The sequence below is a fragment of the Oncorhynchus kisutch genome, linkage group LG5 (assembly GCF_002021735.2).
Source record: "Oncorhynchus kisutch isolate 150728-3 linkage group LG5, Okis_V2, whole genome shotgun sequence".
In the NCBI taxonomy this organism is placed as follows: domain Eukaryota; kingdom Metazoa; phylum Chordata; class Actinopteri; order Salmoniformes; family Salmonidae; genus Oncorhynchus; species Oncorhynchus kisutch.
In genome coordinates this window covers 27169442-27194097 of record NC_034178.2, presented here as the reverse complement: position 1 = coordinate 27194097, position 24656 = coordinate 27169442, and the positions used below count along the sequence as shown (strand labels likewise).

General features: G+C 42.1%; 1 protein-coding gene across 4 annotated transcripts in view; it reads right to left on the bottom strand.

The window, feature by feature from the left end:
* LOC109890826 (metabotropic glutamate receptor 4) overlaps positions 1 to 24656 on the bottom strand; it is a 373677-nt gene that overhangs the window by 59895 nt on the left and 289126 nt on the right. For all 4 annotated transcript variants that reach the window (XM_031824745.1, XM_031824748.1, XM_031824746.1 and 1 more), the window contains one exon: positions 381 to 581. In XM_031824745.1, coding sequence (XP_031680605.1) covers positions 381 to 581 — 201 coding nt within the window. The remainder of the gene's footprint in view (positions 1 to 380; positions 582 to 24656) is intronic.

Below are 24656 nucleotides of genomic sequence, written 5' to 3'. Positions count from 1 at the left end.
TTCCACTGCAAATCAACCGTTCCAGTGTTTTACTTGCTGTATTGTATATACTTTGCCACCATGGCCTTTTTTTGCCTTTACCTCCCTTGTCTCACCTCACTTGCTCACATTGTATATAGACTTATTTTTCTACTGTATTATTGACTGTATGTTTGTTTTACTCCATGTGTAGCTCTGTGTTGTTGTATGTTGTCGAACTGCTTTGCTTTATCTTGGCCAGGTCGCAATTGTAAATGAGAACTTGTTCTCAACTTGCCTACCTGGTTAAATAAAGGTGAAATAAAATAAAAAAAAATGTCTGGATGTCCTACTTGCGTGTGTGTACATACAGTACATACGAGCCTGTGGATGTGGGTGTGTGCACCAAGAAAGTGACTGACCTGCAAAGTTAAGCATCCGGATGTGTTTGAGCAGCAGAGTGCCGTTGATGGGATCCATCCTAGAGCAAAGGCCCACCTTCCCTGGACAGAGCTCCCTGTGCATGTTGTGCAGCGCGTGGGCCATGGAATAGACTGCATCGATAACAAACTGCACCTTCCCCTCTTGCTCGTAGTTGGAGTCCTTCCCTATCCGCTCCTGATCTGTAGAGCAGAGAGAGAGAACCAAGTTAGGTATCTCAGAAATGCAATACGTTATAGCATTGGTTACCAACCCCAGTATCATCTTTTGCTTCACAGAAAAGTGGATCCGAATCATATGAAGAGTATTACATGTGATAGTTCACATTATGCTCAAAAAATAAAATGAGAAATAATACAGCAATGCAGTATCAGGTAGACAGACCAACATGTCTTTGAATGTTATGTCAAATGACATTGTATGTGTGTATCGAATTTTTATTGTGTTGATCCTAACTGGGTGATTATTACACACAGTTAGCGATTAGCCTCCATGCTGTGATGGTTTTTGAAGTTACAAATCAAGAAAGGAAATAACATCCTTTTGCTGGTACTCAATTTCTCCATTGATAGCCTTGTCAAGCAAGTGTTAATTCAAGGCCACACTAGTGTGACTGCTACGAGGCAATCATTGCACCCATATTGAATTTGATCTTTAAAATGTGTATTTGCAATGCTCATAAATCTGGCACTAAATAATTGCAGATTCTTACTCCATCAGCTGCGGTGCCATATCAAACATAAGAGTCCACTTTAAAAACTTCTTCAGGATCGGTGTCCCGTCCTCGGGACAGTTGCGCTAACGTAGGCTAATGTGATTAGCATGAGGTTGTAAGAAACAAAAAAATAGCAGGACATAGACATATCTGACATGGGCAGAAAGCTTACGTTCTTGTTAATCTAACTGCACTTTCCAATTTACAGTGGCTATAACAGTGGAAGAATACCATGCTATTGTTTGAGGAGAGTACACAATTGAAAATGTGTGAATCAACAAATTAGGCACATTTGGGCAGTCTTGATACAACATGTTGAACAGATGTGCATTAGTTCATTGGATCACTCTAAAACTTTGTACCTACAGTGCTGCAATCTTAGACGTCAAAGTCTAAATTCTGCCTGGGCTAGATAAATTCTTGCATTTCTTCTCTTGCATTTCAAAGATGATGGTACAAAAAAAAACATTTTTTTCAAATGATCTTTTGTGTTCTATTCTCCTACATTCCTTTCACATTTCCACAAACCTCAGTGTTTCCTTTCAAATGGTATTAAGAATATGCATATCCTTGCTTCAGGTTCTGAGCTAAAGGTAGTTAGATTTGAGTATGTCATTTTAGGCAAACATTTAAAAAAGGGGGTGGAACCTTAGTTTGTGGGGGAAAAGTCTTACAATTATCTACGTTTTATTTTACTAGGCAAGTCGGTTAAAAACTTCTTAAGGCTAGGGGGGAGTATTCTGAAGTTTGGATGACTGAGGTGCCCAAAGTAAACTGCCTGGTACTCAGGCCCAGAAGCTAGGATATGCATATGCATATGTCTGTGAGTATAACAGAACTGATTTGGGAGGTGAACTGATTTGCAGTTCCTATGGCTTCCGCTAGATGTCAACAGTCTTTAGAAATTGTTAAATGTTTTTTTTGGTTGAAAAATTAAGAAGTAGTCGTATTCATTCTAAGTGTCACTCTAGTCTTTTGGTGCGCGTGAATGAGAGCGCGCTCCTTGTTTCGGAAACAGTTTATTCCGTCTTAAATTTGATAGATTATTTACATTTTAGGGTACCTGAGGTTGGATTAGAAACGTTGTTTGAAATGTTTGGACCAAGTTTACAGGTAACTTATTAGATCCTTTGTAGGCATGTTGGGTGAGTTGGAACCGGTGTATTTCTGAATCAAACGCGCCAAATAAACAGACATTTTTGGGATATGAAGAAGGACATTATCGAACAGAACGACCATTCATTGTGTAACTGAGACCTTTGGGATTGCAAAAAGATGAAGATCTTCAAAGGTAAGCAATTTATTTTATCGCTATTTCTGACTTTCGTGATGCTTCTGTTTGGTTGGAAAATGTTTTACATGCTTTTGTATGCGGGGCGGTGTCCTCAGATAATCGCATGGTATGCTTTCGCCGTTAAGCCTTTTTGAAATCTGACAAAGCGGCTGGATTAAACAAGAAGTTTATCTTTTAAATGATGTAAGACACTTGTATCGCCATGAATGTTTAATATTACGAATGTAGTATTTTTGAATTTCGCGCTCTGCAATTTACCGGATGTTGTCAAATCGATCCCGTTAACGGGATTCTAGCAGTAGGGGATCCCTAAGAGGTTTTTATGAACATATTCTAAGGGACTGATATGCATTGCATTAGACCGCTGAGCCACTCGGGAGCCCGATACTTAAGACTGTCATTGGTTTTGTGAGCTGTATGACCTATGGTTACTCCGATATGAAGAGCGCTGATGAGAAGAATAGACAGAAAGACAGGTGGTAATGTTTGGAAGTTACTCTATGCCTATGGCTGTTTCCCAAATGGCACCCTATTCCCTATATAGTGCTTTACGTTTTACCAGAGCCCTATGGGCCCTGGTTAAATGTAAAGCACTACATAGGTATTAGGGTGCTATTTGGGACACATCCTATGTCTATTTAATCACCACCAACTGGACACTGTATACTCTCACAATGCCAGGTCCACAGTCACACTACCAGTTCCTTGTCAATCTGAAATGTTACGAACTCAGTGTGTAAAGTAAGTCAGCAAAGTACAGTACGCAGCTAAGCCAGTTCTGTTTGACCCACTTAAAAAGAGTAAGACCTTTTAATGGAAGTCGTGGCAGAGGGCCAGAAGGCATCGAGAAAAATGCATTACTCTCCATTAGTTTAGCGTCTAGGCCTTCATGCACTGACTGCCTCTCACAATTAGCTAGAAGATAAATGTTTAGTTACACCACTGCAGAGGAGCCAATCAATTCCAATATGAGGAGTGTAAGGTCTTCTTCTCAGAGAAATCACATTAGTAAACTAAAACTATTTTTACTAAAACGTTCTGTTTGTCGATGTCCAGTGACATTGATGTCTAGTGATATGTTGGTTGATGTCATATATGTGAATCATAAATAAGTTGTCAAATATACAACATATAAGACTTATTTCTTATTATGAGTGAGGTTAGCTGCTGACGTCATTTCCGGTCACAACTTGCAGACTTGTTTTCGAGTTGCTGTGCGTTTTGTTGCCAACCTATTTTGCTACCTGACAACTTTACGGTTTTTACTTTTTAATTACCGTTTATATTTTTGGTTTTGTTTTCCCTCAACTTTTTCACTCCGGACGCTTTATCTGGACACGATTCGTCAGGACCTCCAACAGCCTAAGCTAAGTAGTAACATTAACATGATGCCTTCTAATTGCAGTCGCTGTACTCGCCTTACGGCAAACGCAATCGTTTGAAGCTGGGCAATTTCAGTGTAGGAAAGGATGAAACAGTGTCTGTGCCACCAGTAAGTACAGATAGTAGTATAAATCCCCTGGCACAGTCCCCGCAGCCGGACAACTTTCTCACGGTTTCTGGAAGGAAATGCTGTAGGAACGCTCAACCGGTGTCGCTCATTCAGCCGACAGAAACTTTCAACCGGTTTTCCCCATTAAGCAGCGAGTCGAAGTCAGAGGCCGAGTCTTCTCTGGTCTCTACTCCTCTCGTTACGGGGTCTGAGACGCCGAAGCTTCCCACCATTAGCTCTGACAAATTGAAAACTCTAGTCATTGGCGACTACATTACCTGCAGTATTAGACTTAAAACGAATCATCCAGCGATCATACACTGTTTACCGGGGGGCAGGGCTACCGACGTTAAGGCTAATCTGAAGATGGTGCTGGCTAAAGCTAAAACTGGCGAGTGTAGAGAGTATAGAGATATTGTTATCCACGTCGGCACCAACGATGTTAGGATGAAACAGTCAGAGATCACCAAGCGCAACATAGCTTCTGCGTGTAAATCAGCGAGAAAGATGTGTCGGCATCGAGTAATTGTCTCTGGCCCCCTCCCAGTTAGGGGGAGTGATGAGCTCTACAGCAGAGTCTCACAACTCAATCGCTGGTTGAAAACTGTTTTCTGCCCCTCCCAAAAGATAGAATTTGTAGATAATTGGCCCTCTTTCTGGGTCTCACCCACAAGCAGGACCAAGCCTGACCTGCTGAGGAGTGACGGACTCCATCCTAGCTGGAGGGGTGCTCTCATCTTATCTACCAACATAGACAGGGCTCTATGCCTGCCAGCATAGCGGAGTCTGCCACTAGCACAGTCAGTGTAGGCAGCTCAACTATCACCATTGAGACCGTGTCTGTGCCTCGACCTGGGTTGGGCAAAACTAAACATGGCGGTGTTCGCCTTAGCAATCTCACTAGGATAAAGACCACCTCCATTCCTGTCAGTATTGAAAGAGATCATGATACCTCACATCTCAAAATAGGGCTACTTAATGTTAGATCCCTTACTTCAAAGGCAATTATAGTCAATGAACTAATCACTGATCATAATCTTGATGTGATTGGCCTGACTGAAACATGGCTTAAGCCTGATGAATTTACTGTGTTAAATGAGGCCTCACCTCCTGGCTACACTAGTGACCATATCCCCCGTGCATCCCGCAAAGGCGGAAGTGTTGCTAACATTTACGATAGCAAATTTCAATTTACAACAAAAAAATGACGTTTTCGTCTTTTGAGCTTCTAGTCATGAAATCTATGCAGCCTACTCAATCACTTTTTATAGCTACTTTTTACAGGCCTCCTGGGCCATATACAGCGTTCCTCACTGAGTTCCCTGAATTCCTATCGGACCTTGTGTCATAGCAGATAATATTCAAATCTTTGGTGACTTTAATATTCACATGGAAAAGTCCACAGACCCACTCCAAAAGGCTTTCGGAGCCATCATCGACTCAGTGGGTTTTGTCCAACATGTCTCTGGACCCACTCACTGTCACAGTCATATGCTGGACCTAGTTTTGTCCCATGGAATAAATGTTGTGGATCTTAATGTTTTTCCTCATAATCCTGGACTATCGGACCACCATTTTATTACGTTTGCAAATGCAACAAATAATCTGCTCAGACCCCAACCAAGGAACATCAAAAGTCGTGCTATAAATTCACAGACTACACAAAGATTCCTTGATGTCCTTCCAGATTCCCTCTGTCTACCCAAGGACGCCAGAGGACAAAAATCAGTTAACCACCTAACTGAGGAACTCAATTTAACCTTGCGCAATACCCTAGATGTAGTTGCACCCCTAAAAACTAAAAACATTTCTCATAAGAAACTAGCTCCCTGGTACACAGAAAATACCCGAGCTCTGAAGCAAGCTTCCAGAAAATTGGAACTAGCTTGGGAAGACAGTACCGTGCAGTACCGAAGAGCCCTTACTACTGCTCGATCATCCTATTTTTCTAACTTAATTGAGGAAAATAAGAACAATCCGAAATTCCTTTTTGATACTGTCGCAAAGCTAACTAAAAAGCAGCATTCCCCAAGAGAAGATGACTTTCACTTTAGCAGTGATAAATTCATGAACTTCTTTGAGGAAAAGATTATGATTATTAGAAAGCAAATTACGGACTCCTCTTTAAATCTGCGTATTCCTTCAAAGCTCAGTTGTCCTGAGTCTGCACAACTTTCCCAGGACCTAGGATCAAGAGAGACGCTCAAGTGGATGTGTACCAAACTCACTAAAAGTGGCAGTAATAAAGCCTCTCTTGAAAAAGCCAAACCTTGATCCAGAAAATATAAAAAACTATCGGCCTATATCGAATCTTCCATTCCTCTCAAAAATGTTAGAAAACGCTGTTGTGCAGCAACTTACTGCCTTCCTGAAGACAAACAATGTATACGAAATGCTTCAGTCTGGTTTTAGACCCCATCATAGCACTGAGACAGCACTTGTGAAGGTGGTAAACGACATTTTAATGGCATCGGACCGAGGCTCTGCATCTGTCCTCGTGCTCCTAGACCTTAGTGCTGCTTTTGATACCATCGATCACCACATTCTTTTGGAGAGATTGGAAACCCAAATTGGTCTACACGGACAAGTTCTGGCCTGGTTTAGATCTTATCTGTCGGAAAGATATCAGTTTGTCTCTGTGAATGGTTTGTCCTCTGACAAATCAACTGTAAATTTCGGTGTTCCTCAAGGTTCCGTTTTAGGACCACTATTGTTTTCACTATATATTTTACCTCTTGGGGATGTCATTCGAAAACATAATGTTAACTTTCACTGCTATGCGGATGACACACAGCTGTACATTTCAATGAAACATGGTGAAGCCCCAAAATTGCCCTTGCTAGAAGCATGTGTTTCAGACATAAGGAAGGCTGCAAACTTTCTACTTTTAAACTCGGACAAAACAGAGATGCTTGTTCTAGGTCCCAAGAAACAAAGAGATCTTCTGCTGAATCTGACAATTAATCTTAATGGTTGTACAGTCGTCTCAAATAAAACTGTGAAGGACCTCGGCATTACTCTGGACCCTGATCTCTCTTTTGAAGAACATATCAAGACCATTTCAAGGACAGCTTTTTTCCATCTACGTAACATTGCAAAAATCAGAAACTTTCTGTCCAAAAATGATGCAGAAAAATTAATCCATGCTTTTGTCACTTCTAGGTTAGACTACTGCAATGCTCTACTTTCCGGCTACCCGGATAAAGCACTAAATAAACTTCAGTTGGTGCTAAATACGGCTGCTAGAATCCTGACTAGAACCCAAAAATTTGATCATATTACTCCAGTGCTAGCCTCTCTACACTGGCTTCCTGTCAAAGCAAGGGCTGATTTCAAGGTTTTACTGCTAACCTACAAAGCATTACATGGGCTTGCTCCTACCTATCTCTCTGATTTGGTCCTGCCGTACATACCTACACGTACGATACGGTCACAAGACGCAGGCCTCCTAATTGTCCCTAGAATTTCTAAGCAAACAGCTGGAGGCAGGGCTTTCTCCTATAGAGCTCCATTTTTATGGAACGGTCTGCCTACCCATGTCAGAAACGCAAAATCGGTCTCAACCTTTAAGTCTTTACTGAAGACTCATCTCTTCAGTGGGTCATATGATTGAGTGTAGTCTGGCCCAGGAGTGGGAAGGTAAACGGAAAGGCTCTGGAGCAACGAACCGCCCTTACTGTCTCTGCCTGGCCGGTTCCCCTCTTTCCACTGGGATTCTCTGCCTCTAACCCTATTACAGGGGCTGAGTCACTGGCTTACTGGGGCTCTCTCATGCCGTCCCTGGAAGGGGTGCGTCACCTGAGTGGGTTGATTCACTGATGTGGTCATCCTGTCCGGGTTGGCGCCCCCCCTTGGGTTGTGCCATGGCGGAGATCTTTGTGGGCTATACTCGGCCCTGTCCCAGGATGGTAAGTTGGTGGTTGAAGATATCCCTCTAGTGGTGTGGGGGCTGTGCTTTGGCAAAGTGAGTGGGGTTATATCCTTCCTGTTTGGCCCTGTCCGGGGGTGTCCTCGGATGGGTCCACAGTGTCTCCTGACCCCTCCTGTCTCAGCCTCCAGTATTTATGCTGCAGTAGTTTATGTGTCGGGGGGCTAGGGTCAGTTTGTTATATCTGGAGTACTTCTCCTGTCCTATTCGGTGTCCTGTGTGAATCTAAGTGTGCGTTCTCTAATTCTCTCCTTCTCTCTTTCTTTCTCTCTCTCGAAGGACCTGAGCCCTAGAACCATGCCCCAGGATTACCTGACATGATGACTCCTTGCTGTCCCCAGTCCACCTGGCCGTGCTGCTGCTCCAGTTTCAACTGTTCTGCCTTCTTATTATTCGAACATGCTGGTCATTTATGAACATTTGAACATCTTGGCCATGTTCTGTTATACTCTCCATCTTCCAGAGATTTGAGACTGGGACGGAGGTTCACCTTCCAGCAGGACAATGACCCTAAGCATACTGCTAAAGCAACCACCGAGTGGTTTAAGGGGAAACATTTAAATGTCTTAGAATGGCCTATTCAATGCCCAGACCTCAATCCAATTGAGAATCTGTAGTATGACATGAAGATTGCTGTACACCAGCGGAACCCATCCAACTTGAAGGAGCTGGAGCAGTTTTGCCTTGAAGAATGGGAAAAACCCAAGTGGATAGATGTGCCAAGCTTATAGAGACACACCCCAAGAGATTTGCAGCTGTAGATGCTGAAAAAGGTGGCTCTACAAAGTTTTGACTTTAGTGAAAATAGTGAATAGTTACAGTGAGGGGAAAAAAGTATTTGATCCCCTGCTGATTTTGTATGTTTGCCCACTGACAAAGAAATTATCAATCTATAATTTTAATGGTAGGTTTATTTGAACAGTGAGACAGAATTACAACAAAAAAATCCAGAAAAAAGCATGTCAAAAATGTTATAAATAGTTTTGCATTTTAATGCCCCCTATTTCTCCAACAACACACTCTAATGTACTTGTCCTCTTGCTCAGTTGTGCTCCAGGGCTTCCCACTACTCTTTCTATTCTGGTTACGGCCAGTTTGCGCTGTTCAGTGAAGGGAATAGTACACAACGTTGTACGAGATCTTCAGTTTCTTGGCAATTTCTCACATGGTATAGCCTTCATTGCTCAGAACAAGAATAGACGCGTTTCATAAGAAATTTCTTTGTTTCTCACCATTTTGAGCCTGTAATCGAACCCACAAATGCTGAAACTCCAGATGCTTAACTAGTCTAAAGAAGGCCAGTTTTATTGCTTATTTAATCAGAACAACGGTTTTCAGCTGTGCTAACATAATTGCAAAAAGGTTTTTTAATGATCAATTACCCTTTTAAAAAGCTAAACTTGTATTAGCTGACACAACGTGCCATTGGAACACAGGAGTGATGGCTGCTGATAATGGGCCTCTGTACACCTATGTAGATATTCCATCTTAAAAGACTGCTGTTTCCAGCTACAATAGTCATTTACGACATTAACAATGTCTACACTGTATTTCTGATCAATTTTATGTTATTTTAATGGACAGAAAATGTGCTTTTCTTTCAAAAACAAGGACATTTCTAAGTGACCCCAAACTTTGAACGGTAGTGTACCTCTGCTACAGCCTAAACTAAAGGCAATTTTACATCTCTGATTAGCCCATGCAACTTTGAAATGCATGAATTAAAAAGACAGGTTATGACTGTGGTAATTGAGCGCCACAGGCACTCATATTGGACAGACATAATTTGTCACGGTTTGGCTGACACGGTTGGGCTGTAGGGCAGCCCGGGAGCGAGAGAGGGAGTGATATATCTCTCTGAGGCTGAGGCATGGCGGCCCACACACACAAACTTGGTATTGCCTCTCTCTTTCCCAGCAAGGCCTCTCTCATCTCATTGGGAGTCAGAGCACGCCCACGCACACCCGAGGCTGGCTCTCTGGCTTCAGAGAAATCCATTCAGATTAGGAGTAGCAGCACAGCGAGGGTGTCTCCCTTTACCAGGGTGCCACAGAAGGGAGTTTGTAACAGAGTGGGTTGGCTCTAACCCCGTTAAACTCTGCATGTTTGGGTTTGGCCACAGACCATGTTTTCCTTCATCGTCCAGAGAACATGGACATCATCCATAGCCTGTCTTCATCCATTCCTTCATATGAGAACATCTCCTTATGTGTGCCTTAGGGAATATGTAGCACGTTTCGGTTGACGCCCCATCATGGAACATTCACAATTTATATGTCCTGACTTTTCCAACTCAAAATCGCCAAGCTGAAACAAATGGATGAAACAGGATGATCAAAACATTTTACAAACTGTTCACTAGACACACATGAGATTATTCTTGCTCTCCTATAATATCATCAGTTTGGTACATTAAATCCATAACTCTTTTCATTATGGTAATAGACATGATCATGGAGAAAAGATTCAGCCATTATGTCTGTGTTGCTCTGCTGCATGCTGTTCTCCCCTGTATAAATTAGCTGGAAGCACCAAACCCCAGGAGAAGGAGCTGGGCCCCCATTCTACCTTCCTGCTCATCTCCACCTTAATCAATATCAGCTGTGTGTCTCAGTCATTCACAGATACAAGACTAGTCTCGCTCTGTCTCCAACTCACTCGCACACTCGCTCTCTCTTTGATCACTGTGAACACACAGAGCCCTCTCAGGACATTGATTATTCCTCACCCATACCTCATGTGGTCTGCTTGAAGGGAGGTACAAAGCCTTCACCAGCACCACTAGGGGACTCTGGAGAATTGCATGTGGCCCTGAAACGTGCTTCCTGAGTGGCATCCTTCCCTTAGACAAAAGGGAGAGTGGATTGCAAAGCCAAAATAACTTTCTGCTACGTCAACAAACTTCCACACAGCCTTAGAAAAACAACACTGCACCATATTTTCAGCAAACAGAGCTATGACCTTGTATTCAACTCACACTGTCACTCAAATAAATACTCCACAGCCTCTTCACATGTCAAAGCCCTTCATCAGAGCTTCATCTTTGTCTGAACAGCATTCTCCTTTGCACATTTTGCAATTTTAGCATCCCACTCCCCAAGCAATAGGTACAAAGATCATTATATCGTTTACACAAAAGAGTTTAACTAGGTGAGACAACCACATATCACAGTCGTAGTAAGTCAATGTTTTCCCCAATATAGAAGTTATCAGAAAAGTTATCTACATAGGTGTACATTACATTTTTTGTGTGTGTGTGGGGGGGGGGGGGGGGGGGGGGGGGGGGCAGAGGGAATCTGGTTCCATCACTGGGGTGCCAGGACAGAGAAGAGCTTTGACTAGGCTGAGCAGGAACTGACCTTCAGTAGGGGTGGGACGGCCAAGTGTCCGGATGCGGCAGAATGGAATGCTTGGGTTGGGATATATGGCTCTAGCATATATAAATATATTTACCTCATTTAACTAGGCAAGTCAGTTAAGAAAAACTTCTTATTTACGATGACGCCCAAGAAACAGTGGGTTAACTGCCTTGTTCAGGGGCAGAATGACCTTGTCAGCTTGGGGATTCAACCTAGCAACCTTTCAGTTACTGGCCCAACGCTCTAACCACTAGGCTACCTGTTGCCAAAAGCATAGCCTAAACGTAAGGAGGGGCAGTTCCCCTTACTGGCTCGTAGGCAAGCACCATGTGTGCACCATGTGTGCGGAGGATCAGGATGACATGGGAGAACTTGGGAAGGTTGAACACCAGGTGGAATGCACTATTCTGGATAAGTTGCAGGGGTTTGACAGCACAAGCGGGGAACCCAGCCAACAGAGAGTTGAAGTACCATAGTCCAGATGGGAGATGACAAATGCCTGGATTAGGGCCTGCACCGATTCCTGTGTGAGGAGAGGTTGTACTCTACGGATGTTTTAGAGCATGAACTAGCAGGAGCGAGTCACTGCTTTGTTGTTTGCAGACAACAGGGTGTTGTCCAGGTTCACGCAAAGTTTATTTGCACTCTTGGAGGAGGACACAGTTGAGTTGTTGACCGGAATGGAGAGGTCTTTGAGCTGGCAGCTCTTCGCTGAGAGGAAGAGCAGTTAGGTCTTGTCAAAGTGGAGCTTGCGGTGTTGGGCCGACAAGCGAGCTGAGATGTCTGCCAGGCACGCAGAGATACGTGTTGCCACCTGGGTGTCAGAAGGGGAAAATGTAAAAAGTAGCTCAATGTAATCCGCATAGCAATGATAAGAGAGACCATGTGAGGACATGAAGGAGCAGAGTGACTTGGTGTAGAGAAGCAAGAGGAGACGGCCTAGAACCGAGCCCTTGGGGCAGTGGCGACCCGTCAGTCAGGGCAGGTGGGACTCTTGAGACCCACATTTCTAGCAAAAAAATAATAATAACAATAATAATGATATATATAAATTAACAAATGTGGGCTTGCCTGTTTTGAATGTTATTTTTTTGCATTAATATGTGTCACATATTAGTTTGCAAACAATGTAAAAATATATATACAGGTGAAGTCGGAAGTTTACTACCACTTAGGTTGGAGTCGTTAAAACTAGTTTTTTAACCACTCTTCATCCTAGCTCTTGTTAACAAACTACAGTTTTGGCAAGTCAGTTAGGATATCTACTTTGTGCATGACACAAGTAATTTTTCCAACAATTGTTTACGGACTGAATATTTCACTTATAATTCACTGTATCACAATTCCAGTGGATCAGAAGTTTACATACACTAAATTGACTGAGCCTTTAAACAGCTTGGAAAATTCCAGAAAATGATGTCATGGATTTAGAAGCTTCTGATAGGCTAATTGACATAATTTGACTCAATTGGAGGTGTACCTGTGGATGTATTTCAAGGCCTACCTTCAAACTGAATGCCTCTTTGCTTGACATCATGGGAAAATGAAAAGAAATCAGCCAAGACCCCAGAAAAGAAAGTGTAGACGTCCACAAGTCTGGTTCATCCTTGGGAGCAATTTCCAAATGCCTGAAGGTACCACGTTCATCTGTACAAACAATAGTACGCAAGTGTAAATAACATAGGACCACACAGCCGTAATACCGCTCAGGAAGGAATACGCGTTCTGTCTCCTAGAGATTAACGTAAAAAATGCAAATCAATCCCAGAACAACCGCAAAGGACCTTGTGAAGATGCTGGAGGAAACAGGTACCAAGGTATCTATATCCAGAGTAAAATGAGTCCTATATCAACATAACCTGAAATGTCGCTCAGCAAGGAAGAAGCCACTGCTCCAAAACCACCATAAAAAGCCAGACTACGGTTTGCAACTGCACATAGGGACAAAGTTCGTACTTTTTGGAGAAATGTCCTCTGGTCTGATGAAACAAAAATACAAAAAAATCATTATGGATAACAAAAAATGGTTTATCCATAATGATCATTGTTATGTTTGGAGGGAAAAGAGGGAGGCTTGCAAGCCGAAGAATACCATCCCAACCATGAGCATGGGGGTTGCAGCATCATGTTGTGGGGATGCTTTGCTGCAGGAGGGACTGGTGCACTTCACAAAATAGATGGCATCATGAGGGATGGAAAATTGTATGGACATATTGAAGCAACATCTCAAGATATCAATCAAGAAGTTAACGCTTGGTTGCAAATGGGTCTTGCAAATGGACAATGACCCCAAACATACTTTCAAAATTGTGGCAAAATGGCTTAAGCACAACAAAGTCAAAGAATTGGAGTGGCCATCACAAAGCCCTGACCTCAATCCTATAGAACATTTGTGGGCAGAACTGAAAAAGCGTGTGCGAGCAAGGAGGCCAACAAACCTGACTCAGTTACACTAGCACTGTCAAGAGAAAGGGGCCAAAATTCACCCAACCTTTTGTGGGAAGCTTGTGGAAGGCTACCTGAAACGTTTGACCCAAGTTAAACAATTGAAAGGCAATGCTACCAAATACTAATTGAGTGAATGTAAACTTCTGACCCAATGGGAATGTGATGAAATAAATAATATCTGAAATAAATCATTCTCTCTACTATTATTCTGACATTTGACATTCTTAAAATAAAGTGGTGATCTTAATTGACCTAAGACAGGGAATTTTCACTTGGATTAAATGTCAGGAACTGCGAAAAACGTTTAAATGTATTTGGCTAAGGTGTAAGGAAACTTCCGACTTCAGCTGTATATCATTCAGTTAATAAAGCTGCATAAACACATGTTCTCTTTCTGTTGTCTTGAGTAGGGCAGCTCCAAAATGCAGGTGTTTCATCCAAGCTCAAAGCTTTCTTCAGTGGTGGGGCGAGCCAGCAGAAAATAGGAGCATTGCGCTGTGATTGGCTCAGTGTTCTGTCACTCATGGGGACTGTACGTCATTGCCAAGTTTAAGTCCTGAGTAAGGTTAGACATCAAAAATTGTATCCCTTTGGTCCTGCCATAAATGTCATTGTCCACAAATAAAATGACGTCAAATAACGTTATACAGTGGGGCAAAAAAGTATTTAGTCAGCCACCAATTGTGCAAGTTCTCCCACTTAAAAAGATGAGAGAGGCCTGTAACTTTCATCATAGGTACACTTCAACTATGACAGACAAAATGAGAAAAAAAATCCAGAAAATCACATTGTAGGATTTTTAATGAATTTATTTGCAAATTATGGTGGAAAATAAGTATTTGGTCACCTACAAACAAGCACGATTTCTGGCTCTCACAGACCTGTAACTTCTTCTTTAAGAGGCTCCTCTGTCCTCCACTCGTTACCTGTATTAATGGCACCTGTTTGAACTTGTTATCAGTATAAAAGACATCTGTCCACAACCTCAAACAGTCACACTCCAAACTCCACTATGGCCAAAACCAAAGAGCTGTCAAAGGACACCAGAAACAAAATTGTAGACCTGCACCAGGCTGGGAAGACTGAATCTGCAATAGGTAAGCAGCTTGGTTTGAAGAAATCAACTGTGGGAGCAATTATTAGGAAATGGAAAACATACAAGACCACTGATAATCTCCCTCGATCTGGGGCTCCACGCAAGATCTCACCCCGTGGGGTCAAAATGATCACAAGAACAGTGAGCAAAAATCCCAGAACCACACGGGGGGACCTAGTGAATGACCTGCAGAGAGCTGGGACCAAAGTAACAAAGCCTACCATCAGTAACACACTACGCCGCCAGGGACAAATCCTGCAGTGCCAGACTTTTCCCCCTGCTTAAGCCAGTACATGTCCAGGCCCATCTGAAGTTTGCTAGAGAGCATTTGGATGATCCAGAAGAAGATTGGGAGAATGTCATATTGGCAGATAAAACCAAAATATAACTTTTTGGTAAACTCAACTCGTCGTGTTTGGAGGACAAAGAATGCTGAGTTGCGTCCAAATAACACCATACCTACTGTGAAGCATGGGGGTGGAAACATCATGCTTTGGGGCTGTTTTTCTGCAAAGGGACCAGGACGACTGATCCGTGTAAAGGAAAGAATGAATGGGGCCATGTATCGTGAGATTTTGAGTGAAAACCTCCTTCCATCTGCAAGGGCATTGAAGATGAAACGTGGCTGGGTCTTTCAGCATGACAATGATCCCAAACACACCGCCCGGGCAACGAAGGAGTGGCTTCGTAAGAAGCATTTCAAGGTCCTGGAGTGGCCTAGCCAGTCTCCAGATCTCAACCCCATAGAAAATCTTTGGAGGGAGTTGAAAGTCCGTGTTGCCCAGCAACAGCCCCAAAACATCACTGCTCTAGAGGAGATCTGCATGGAGGAAAGGGCCAAAATACCAGCAACAGTGTGTGAAAACCTTGTGAAGACTTACAGAAAACGTTTGACCTCTGTCATTGCCAACAAAGGGTATATAACAAAGTATTGAGATAAACTTTTGTTATTGACCAAATACTTATTTTCCACCATAATTTGCAAATAAATTCATAAAAAAATCCTACAATGTGATTTTCTGGATTTTGTCTGTCATAGTTGAAGTGTACCGGTGATGAAAATTACAGGCCTCTCATCTTTTTAAGTGGGAGAACTTGCACAATTGGTGGCTGACTAAATACTTTTTTGCCCCACTGTATGTACAGTAGCTGTGATTGGACTGATCAACATCTTACTTTCAAATTCTTAGCTAGCATCATCATGAATCAAGTCGACAATCTACTGGCAAATCCTTTTTAATCCTTGTCATATGAAGAGAAATAATGAAGATAAATTATAGATAAAAAGTATCGGTGCTCATCGGCCATAAAGATTACACAGCAAGTTGGAAATCGCAAATTCAACAATGAGTCGTTTGGAAGGAATCAGAAGCTAACTGCAAGCATTGCAAAACAACCACTAACGTTAGCCTGCTGTTCAATGGAGTGGCTGTGTGTTTTTTTCTGAGTTCTCACCATAAATCCAGAGAAGGCCCACAGAGGACCACCACTCCACCTTCACAAGGTGAGTCCAAAAATGTCTTGCATGCTGCTGCATAAATTATGTAATATGCAAGGGAGGTATGTATGCTGTAGCTAAGAACGTAATACTAAGCGTATGTTGTGTAGTAAGATAGTAAGTAGTAGTAGCTCAGTTAGTAGCTCATGTGCCTCACCCTAATAATTAGGTCTATTTTTGATTTTGAAGCCACACATCTGCCAGTATCTTCAAGATGGCTACCAGGTGAGCAGATCTATTTATATTTCTCCAGTTAAAAGTTAAACATTATCTTGTCAGACTGCATACAACGGTATTGATTATCATTACCGATACAGGTAGTTTTCCACATACAGAAAAACATTAGATTTAAAATGTTCTATGAAAATATACTTCATTAATGTCTAATTATGTACATTGAGTAAAAATGTGTCTTCTCCATTGTTAGCAAAACATTCTCATCCTTCGCAAAACCATTCTCACTTACCGCTGCAATTTAAGGCCAGTTGCGGTAGAGAGAACTTCTGTTTCGGTAATGAGAATTTAATCATACAGACTATATTTGTTTAAATATAATGACTATTAATTAACATATCATTTACTAACTGTTGATATTTTGCTTTATGTCCTGTTTAATTACAGACAGTCAGCAACTGACAAAAAGAAAGCTTTAGCGAAGGCTGACAAAATTCGGAGAAAAAGTTTACACCAACCCAAAACTGCTGGAAGAGTACAGAAGGAAGGACGGAGAGAGGTTAGGGGTTGGAGAGGTTACAGCAAGCGTAATTAGCATATAAATAGTCTATAGGAAGCCTATGCCCTCACACAGTTTCTATAGGAAGTCAATACCTTACAGTGTTAGGAAGTCTACATATTTACGCTAACACATCCACCACACACACTGAGTAAACCATTTAGTTTATACTATAGGATGTCCACACACAGTCTAAGTGTAAGCCATTCAGTCCCTACTATAGGATGTGTACAGACAGACAGACAGACAGACAGACATAGTCTATAGGAAGCATATGCCCTCACACAGTTTCTATAGGAAGTCAATACCCTATAGTGTTAGGAAGTTTAAACATGCACGCTAACACATCCACCACACACACTCAGTCGGCCATTTAGTTTATACTATAGAATGTGTAAGCCATTCAGTCCCTACTATAGGATGTGTACACACACACAGACAGACAGACATACAGAGAGACAGACAGACAGACACACACACACACACACACACACAGTATGTAAGCCATTCAGTCCCTTCTATAGGATACACACACACACGGTCAGTAAGCCATTCAGTCTCTGCTATAGGATGACGTGTCCATAACAGTAAGATTTTTCCCATGTTTTGAGACATGCTCATTTCATGGCATGCTTCCTTTCCATTTCCAGATATCAAAAACGAAAGCAAAATGATAAAATCAAGATCTGACAAAGAAGCAACATGAAAGAAGAAAAAACAGTGGCGGGAAAACTCAAAGGTATTACGAAAGAAAGAAACAGCTAAAAGCTGTTTTGGACATGACACCATCAGGCGAGGAAGATGATACACTTCAACATGTTCAAGAAGCAAAAGGAAGAAGCCATTAAAATCTTCAAGAAGACACAGCCTCCCCAAGAGAACAGACTTTCTCACCTCAGCAGGTAAATGTCCCTGCCATCAACTCAACTCAAAAAAAGAAGAGAGACATCTCTACAGACACCAGGGCCAATGAAGACATCTACCCTTAAGGAATCACCCAAAAAAAAGGAAAAGAAGAAAGAAAACACTATCAAAATGGAGGTCAAAGTTACGCTACACAGAAGAGAAGCTGCTGGAGAGGACCAAAGAGATGGTCAACCTAAAGTAAAGACTGAAAAGACTTGAGATGGTGGCCAAGAGGAAGCAGGTAATTGTCAACATGGAAGGTTACAAAGAGAGGTCATCAGAGAATATTACTCAATAACAGCCAGAGAAGACCAATGTGCAAACTTGTTAGCCGCTTCGTTCATCAAGATGAATTCTCCACTGTAATAAATGGGAAATCCAGAGAAATTCAGGAAAAGGGCCAGATATTCTGTAAGGGGGCCTTAACAGACACTATGGCAAATCTTGATATAAAATGTATGTCTGAAAATCCAAGGCACAACCTTTCCAAGGCTCAATTCTTTAAATTCAAGTAATTTTGGATTGGCCAGAGAAGAGTCACAGACAGAGAAACATGTGCTTGGAAAACGCATGAAAACTTTGGCTTGAAGACAAAGAAGCTGCACCAGCTTGGGGTCATAAGAAACATCATCCCCAAGGGAGACTGTACAGGCCAGTGTGTGTAGTGACGATGACATGTGCTGTTCTGTTTTTGTATATATATATTTTTTTTAATGTGTTCTCCGTTTTTAGCCTATGTATGTTATGTACTTTTGAAGCACTGCAAAATGATTCTGATTAAACTTGAATCCATGATTGTGCCAACATTTATCTAATTTATTTTCGACATTAAATGTTATGTTTTAAACCATACAGGGCCAATGATACCCATTGGTCTTAGTACACCAAAAGTACACCAAAAGACCAATGTATCATTACCGCAACATGCGTTCATTTTATGTCAATTTAATGAAAGGAAAAATAGTAGCTTGCTTTTAAATGCAGGCTTTCTACATCATTTTGAAAATGTCAGGTTTCAATTAAATATCAAAAATATTAGGTTGTAGAATGCGGAAGTTGTTGCGGTAATGAGAGAAATCAGTCAAAATCAAATAAAAATTTTAATAAAAAAATATACATTATTTCAGAGTTTCAAGTAACTGTGCATGACTGTTAATAATCCATTTTTAAAATGTGAAAATGTGTTAGCTTTCCTAACGGGCTTGACGTTTTCAGACGATTGCAGTAATTCAATTTTTAAGGGCATGTTTTGTAAAAAATGTTTAAAAAAGGTGTTTTTAAAATAATGCTCACAAACACTTCAGACCTTGTTATTAATGTAAAAAAAAGGACATTTGTTGATTCAAGTCTTTTTAAAGATTGCATGTTTGAGATCTTTGAAACCAAGATTTCGTGAGAATCACCCTGTCAGTGGTGACGCTCGGCTTGCACGTGCAAATTCAGCACACACAACATTCCCTAGTATAATTGTGTTTTTTGACGTGTCAAATTAAAAGCTTTTTGAACGCGTCAAGTAGTGTTATATGACGTGTATCTTTTTTTGACATGCAAAGACTCAAACGGCGTTCAATGTGCCTCACCCTAATAATTAGATCTAATTTCACCTCTTCATTTCGCCTACAATACCACATGGTGCACATGTAGCCTATAGCCTGATTTAGAGAAATGTAATCATCGAATATTGTAAGAACTTTCATTATTTATCCTACAGTTCTGACTGGCCCATGTTCTGAATTCTGTCGCTGTACATTTCAAAAGTGCTGAACAAATAGAAATTGACGACGTCTGTAGTCGCTCGCTCATCAATGTCTTAATCAAAATTACGGATTGAGGCTTATCCGCTTGTCGTCCCCTTATGCCATACTTTGTACATCTCAATTGTCAGTAGAAACCACATTTGGTTAAGCAAGTCATCCATATTAGCTATGTTTTTTTATGATTATTTATAAGGCAGTAAATCAGGCTGAACTAACTTTCGCTGCTAGACAGGGCTCCGCTGAAAGCCAGGTGTAGCAGTGGTAAGGTGTTGGGACTGCTGTTGGGACTCCTTTATGTAGGCCCTAACATTTTGTGGGCACCGTTCGTCACCGTTATAGGACAATTAATGTATTGTTTAGTATTGTGTTGTGTAGTAGCTTTGCTGGCATGCATCCCACATTTTTGTTTTGCCCCACTAAGATTTACAAGCAAAAATCGCAACTGCCTGGGGGACACTCCACGCAACCTGGTAGGAGTAATCTGCCAGGTAGGATGCAATCCAGGAGTGTGCAGAACCTAAGACGCTCAGACCTGAGTGGGTGGAGAGGAGGATCTGAGGTTTTCATTGTGTTGAAGGCAGCGGATATATCTGGGAGGTTGAGAACAGAGTCAGCTTTGGAATTCATGGGGGCTCCATGACACAGGGAGATCTCGGTTGAATGACCTGTCTTGAAGCCAGACTGGTTAGGGTCAAGATGATTGTTCTGAGAGAGATCACGAGAGAGTTAGTCAGAGAGAGTGTTTTGGAATGAAGTGTTTTGGAATGAAAAGAAGCGATACCGGTCTGAAGTTTTTGACATCTGAGGGGTCGCTTGTTGGTTTCTTGAGGAGGGAAGAGACTGTCCATCTTGAAGTCAGAGGGAATGCAGCCAGTGGTGAGGGATGAGTTGATGAGGGAAGTGAGAGATGGTCTCCAGAGAAAGAGGTCAAAGCCTGGAGTAGTTCTGTGTCAGTGGGACGACTGGACTCAAAAGGCTGAGTGAATGACGAGCGGATGTCATCAACCATCTTTTCAAAGTGGTTGACATAGTTGTCCTCTAGAGGGAGGAGGGAGGGAGAGGATGTGGAGGATTACGGAGGGAGTAGAAGGTGGCAAAGAGTTTCCCAGCGTTGAAGGCAAAGGCAAGAAGGTGGCTTTAACTGTGGATACAGAAGAATATAGGTTAGAGAGGAGGGAGTGGAATGTTGATAGGTCCTTCAGAAATGTATACTGAACTAAATTATGAATGCAACATGTAACGTGTTGGTCCCATGTTTCATGAGCTGAAATGAAAGATTCCGGAAATGTTCCGTACCCACGAAAAGCTTATTTCTCTACAATGTTGTGCACAAATTTCTTGACAAAATAGCATTTTATCGATGACAATTTGAATGCACAGAGATGCTGTGATGAGATCGAGACCAGTTGTTGTGGCATTCATCCGCCGCCATCACCTCATGTTTCAGCATGACAATACACAGCCCCGTGTCGCAAGGATCTGTACACAATTCCTGGTAGCCGAAAATGTCCCAGTTCTTCCATGGCCTGCATACTCACCAAACATGTCAACCATTGAGCATGTTTGGGAGGCTATGGAACGAGGTGTACGACAGCGTGTTCCAGTTCCCGCCAATATACAGCAACTTCGCACAGCATATAAGAGGAGTGGGACAACATTCCACAGGCCACAATCAACTCTATGCGAAGTAGATGTGTTGCACAGTGTGAGGCGATTGGTGGTCACACCAGATACGGACTGGTTTTCTGATCAACTTTTATACTTTTATTTTTATCTGTGACTAACATGGTTGGGGAGTAACAGATTACAAAAAAAACATTAACTGTAATCCATTATATTACCAGAAAAAAATATTGCAATCGGAGTACAGGTACTTTGAGAAACTAGATGTTACATCGAGGATTACTTTTATATTCAAAGGCGTTCCTTTGTGGGCATTCAGACGTTTGCAAAAAATGTTTTCACACGTCTTAGTTTTCTCAAATGACATTCAAATTAGCATTGAAAAAAGCCGCAAGTTTAAATTTGTTCCACCCAAGAGAGTGGAAGTCAGGAACCAATATTTTATTTTTATTTTTATTTCACCTTTATTTAACCAAGTAGGCAAGTTGAGAACAAGTTCTCATTTAGAATTGCGACCTGGCCAAGATAAAGCAAAGCAGTTCGACACATACAACAACACAGAGTTACACATGGAGTAAAACAAACATACAGTCAATAATACAGTAGAAAAATGAGGTGAGATAAGGGAGGTAAAGGCAACAACAAAAAAAGGCCATGGTGGCGATGTAAATACAATATAGCAAGTAAAACACTAGACTGGTAGATTTGCAGTGGAAGAATGTGCAAGGTAGAGATATAAATAATGGGGTGCAAAGGAGCAAAATAAATAAATAAATACAGTAGGGGGAGTTGTTTGGGCTAAATTATAGATGGGCTATGTACAGATGCAGTAATCTGTGAGCTGCTCTGACAGCTGGTGCTTAAAGCTAGTGAGGGAGATAAGTGTTTCCAGTTGCAGAGATTTTTGTAGTTTGTTCCAGTCATTGGCAGCAGAGAACTGGAAGGAGAGGCGGCCAAAGGAAGATTTGGTTTTGGGGGTGACCAGAGAGATATACCTGCTGGAGCGCTTGCTAAAGGTGGGTGCTGCTATGGTGACCAGCAAGCTGAGATAAGGGGGGACTTTACCTAGCAGGGTCTTGTAGATGACCTGGAGCCAGTGGGTTTGGCGACGAGAATGAAGCGAGGGCCAGCCAACGAGAGCTTACAGTTTGCAGTGGTGGGTAGTATATGGTTGCAGTGGTGGGTAGTATATGGGGCTTTGGGCACTGTGATAGACTGCATCCAATTTATTGAGTAGGGTATTGGAGGCTATTTTGTAAATGACATCGCCGAAGTCGAGGATCGATAGGATGGTCAGTTTTACAAGGGTATGTTTGGCGGCATGAGTGAAGGATGCTTTGTTGTGAAATAGGAAGCCAATTTTAGATTTGACTTTGGATTGGAGATGTTTGATGTGAGTTTGGAAGGAGAGTTTACAGTCTAACCAGACACCTAGGTATTTGTAGTTGTCCACATATTCTAAGTCAGAACCGTCCAGAGTAGTGATGTTTGACAGGCGGGCAGGTGCAGGCAGCGATCGGTTGAAGAGCATGCATTTAGTTTTACTTGTATTTATTTGGCATTGAAGCTCGCCTGGAGGGTTGTTAACACAGTTTCCAAAGAAGGGCCAGAAGTATGCAGAATGGTGTCAGTCAGAATATGTGTGCGAGTTTGAGAATGTACTCAAATATACAGAATATACTCAGTCAGTTAGGAAAGCTAAGGCTAGCTTTTTCAAACAGAAGTTTGCATCCTGTAGCACTAATTCCCCACATTTTTGGGACACTGTAAAGTCCATGGAGAATAAGAACTGCTCACTCACTGATCCCCCCCCCCCCCCACTTCTCCTTCACCAAAATCCAGACAGGTGATGATCTGAAAGGGCTGCAAAATCTGGATCCCTACAAATCAGCTGTGCTAGACAATCTGGACCCTCTCTTTCTAAAAGTATCTGCCGAAATTATTGCAACCCCTATTACGAGCCTTTTCAACCTCTTTTGTATCGTCTGAGATCCCCAAAGATTGGTAAGCTGCCGCGGTCATCCCCCTCTTCAAAGGGGGAGACACTCTAGACCCAAACTGTTATAGACCTACATACATCCTGCCCTGCCTTTCAAAAATCTTTCGAAAGACAAGTTAACAAACAGATCACCGACCATTTCAAATCCCACCGTGTCACATCCTGACCTTAGTTCCTTTTTTATGTCTCTATTTTAGTTTGGTCAGGGTGTGATTTGGGGCATTCTATGTGTTATTCTATGTTTTTGTATTTCTGTGTTTGGCCTGGTATGGTTCCTAATCAAAGGCAGCTGTTTGTCGTTGTCTCTGATTGAGAACCATACTTAGGCAGCCTGTTTTCCCACTATGATTTGTGGGTAGTTGTTTTCTGTCTCTGTGTCTGCACCAGACAGAACTGTTTAGTTTTTGGTCGTTCTCTTGTTATTTTGTTTTGTGTTCAGTTTAAATAAATGTTAACATGGACACGTACCATGCTGCATATTGGTCCGATCCTTCCTACTCCTCCTCAGATGACGAGGGATACCGTTACACACCGTACATTCTCCACTATGCAATCTGGTTTCCGAGCTGGTCATGGGTGCACCTCGGCCACGCTCAAGGTCCTAAACGATATTCTAACCGCCATCGATAAAAGACAGTACTATGCAGCCATCTTCATCGACCTGGCCAAGGCTTTCGACGCGGTCAATCACTGCATTCTTATTGGCAGACTCAATAGCCGTGGCTTCTCAAATGACTGCCTCGCCTGGTTCACCAACTACTTCTCAGACAGAGTTCAGTGTGTCAAATCGGAGGGCCTGTTGTCCGGACCTCTGGCAGTCTCTATGGGGGTGCCACAGGATTCAATTCTCGGGCAGACTCTTTTATCTGTAAGAATGAATTATGTCTTTCTTGTTGCTGGCGATTAGCTGATCCACCTTTACGCAGACGACACCATTCTGTATACATCTGGCCCTTCTTTAAGCACTGTGCTAACAAACCTCCAAATGAGCTTCAATGCTTTACAACACTCCTTCCGTGGCCTCCAAGTGCTTTTAAATGCTAGTAAAACTAAGTGCATGCTCCTCAACCGATTGCTGCCAGCACCCTCCCGCCCGACTAGCATCACTACTCTGGACGGTTCTGACTTAGAATATGTGGATAACTACAAATACTTAGGTGTCTGGTTAGACTGTAAACTCTCCTTCCAGACTCACATTAAGCATCACCAATCCAAAAATAAATCTAGAATCAGCTTCCTATTTCGCAACAAAGCATCCTTTACTCATACGGCCAAACATACCCTCGTAAAACTGACTATCCTTGACTTTGGCGATGTCATTTACAAAATAGCCTCCAACACTCTACTCAGCAAACTGGATGTAGTCTACCACAGTGCCATCCGTTTTGTCACCAAAGCCTCATATACTA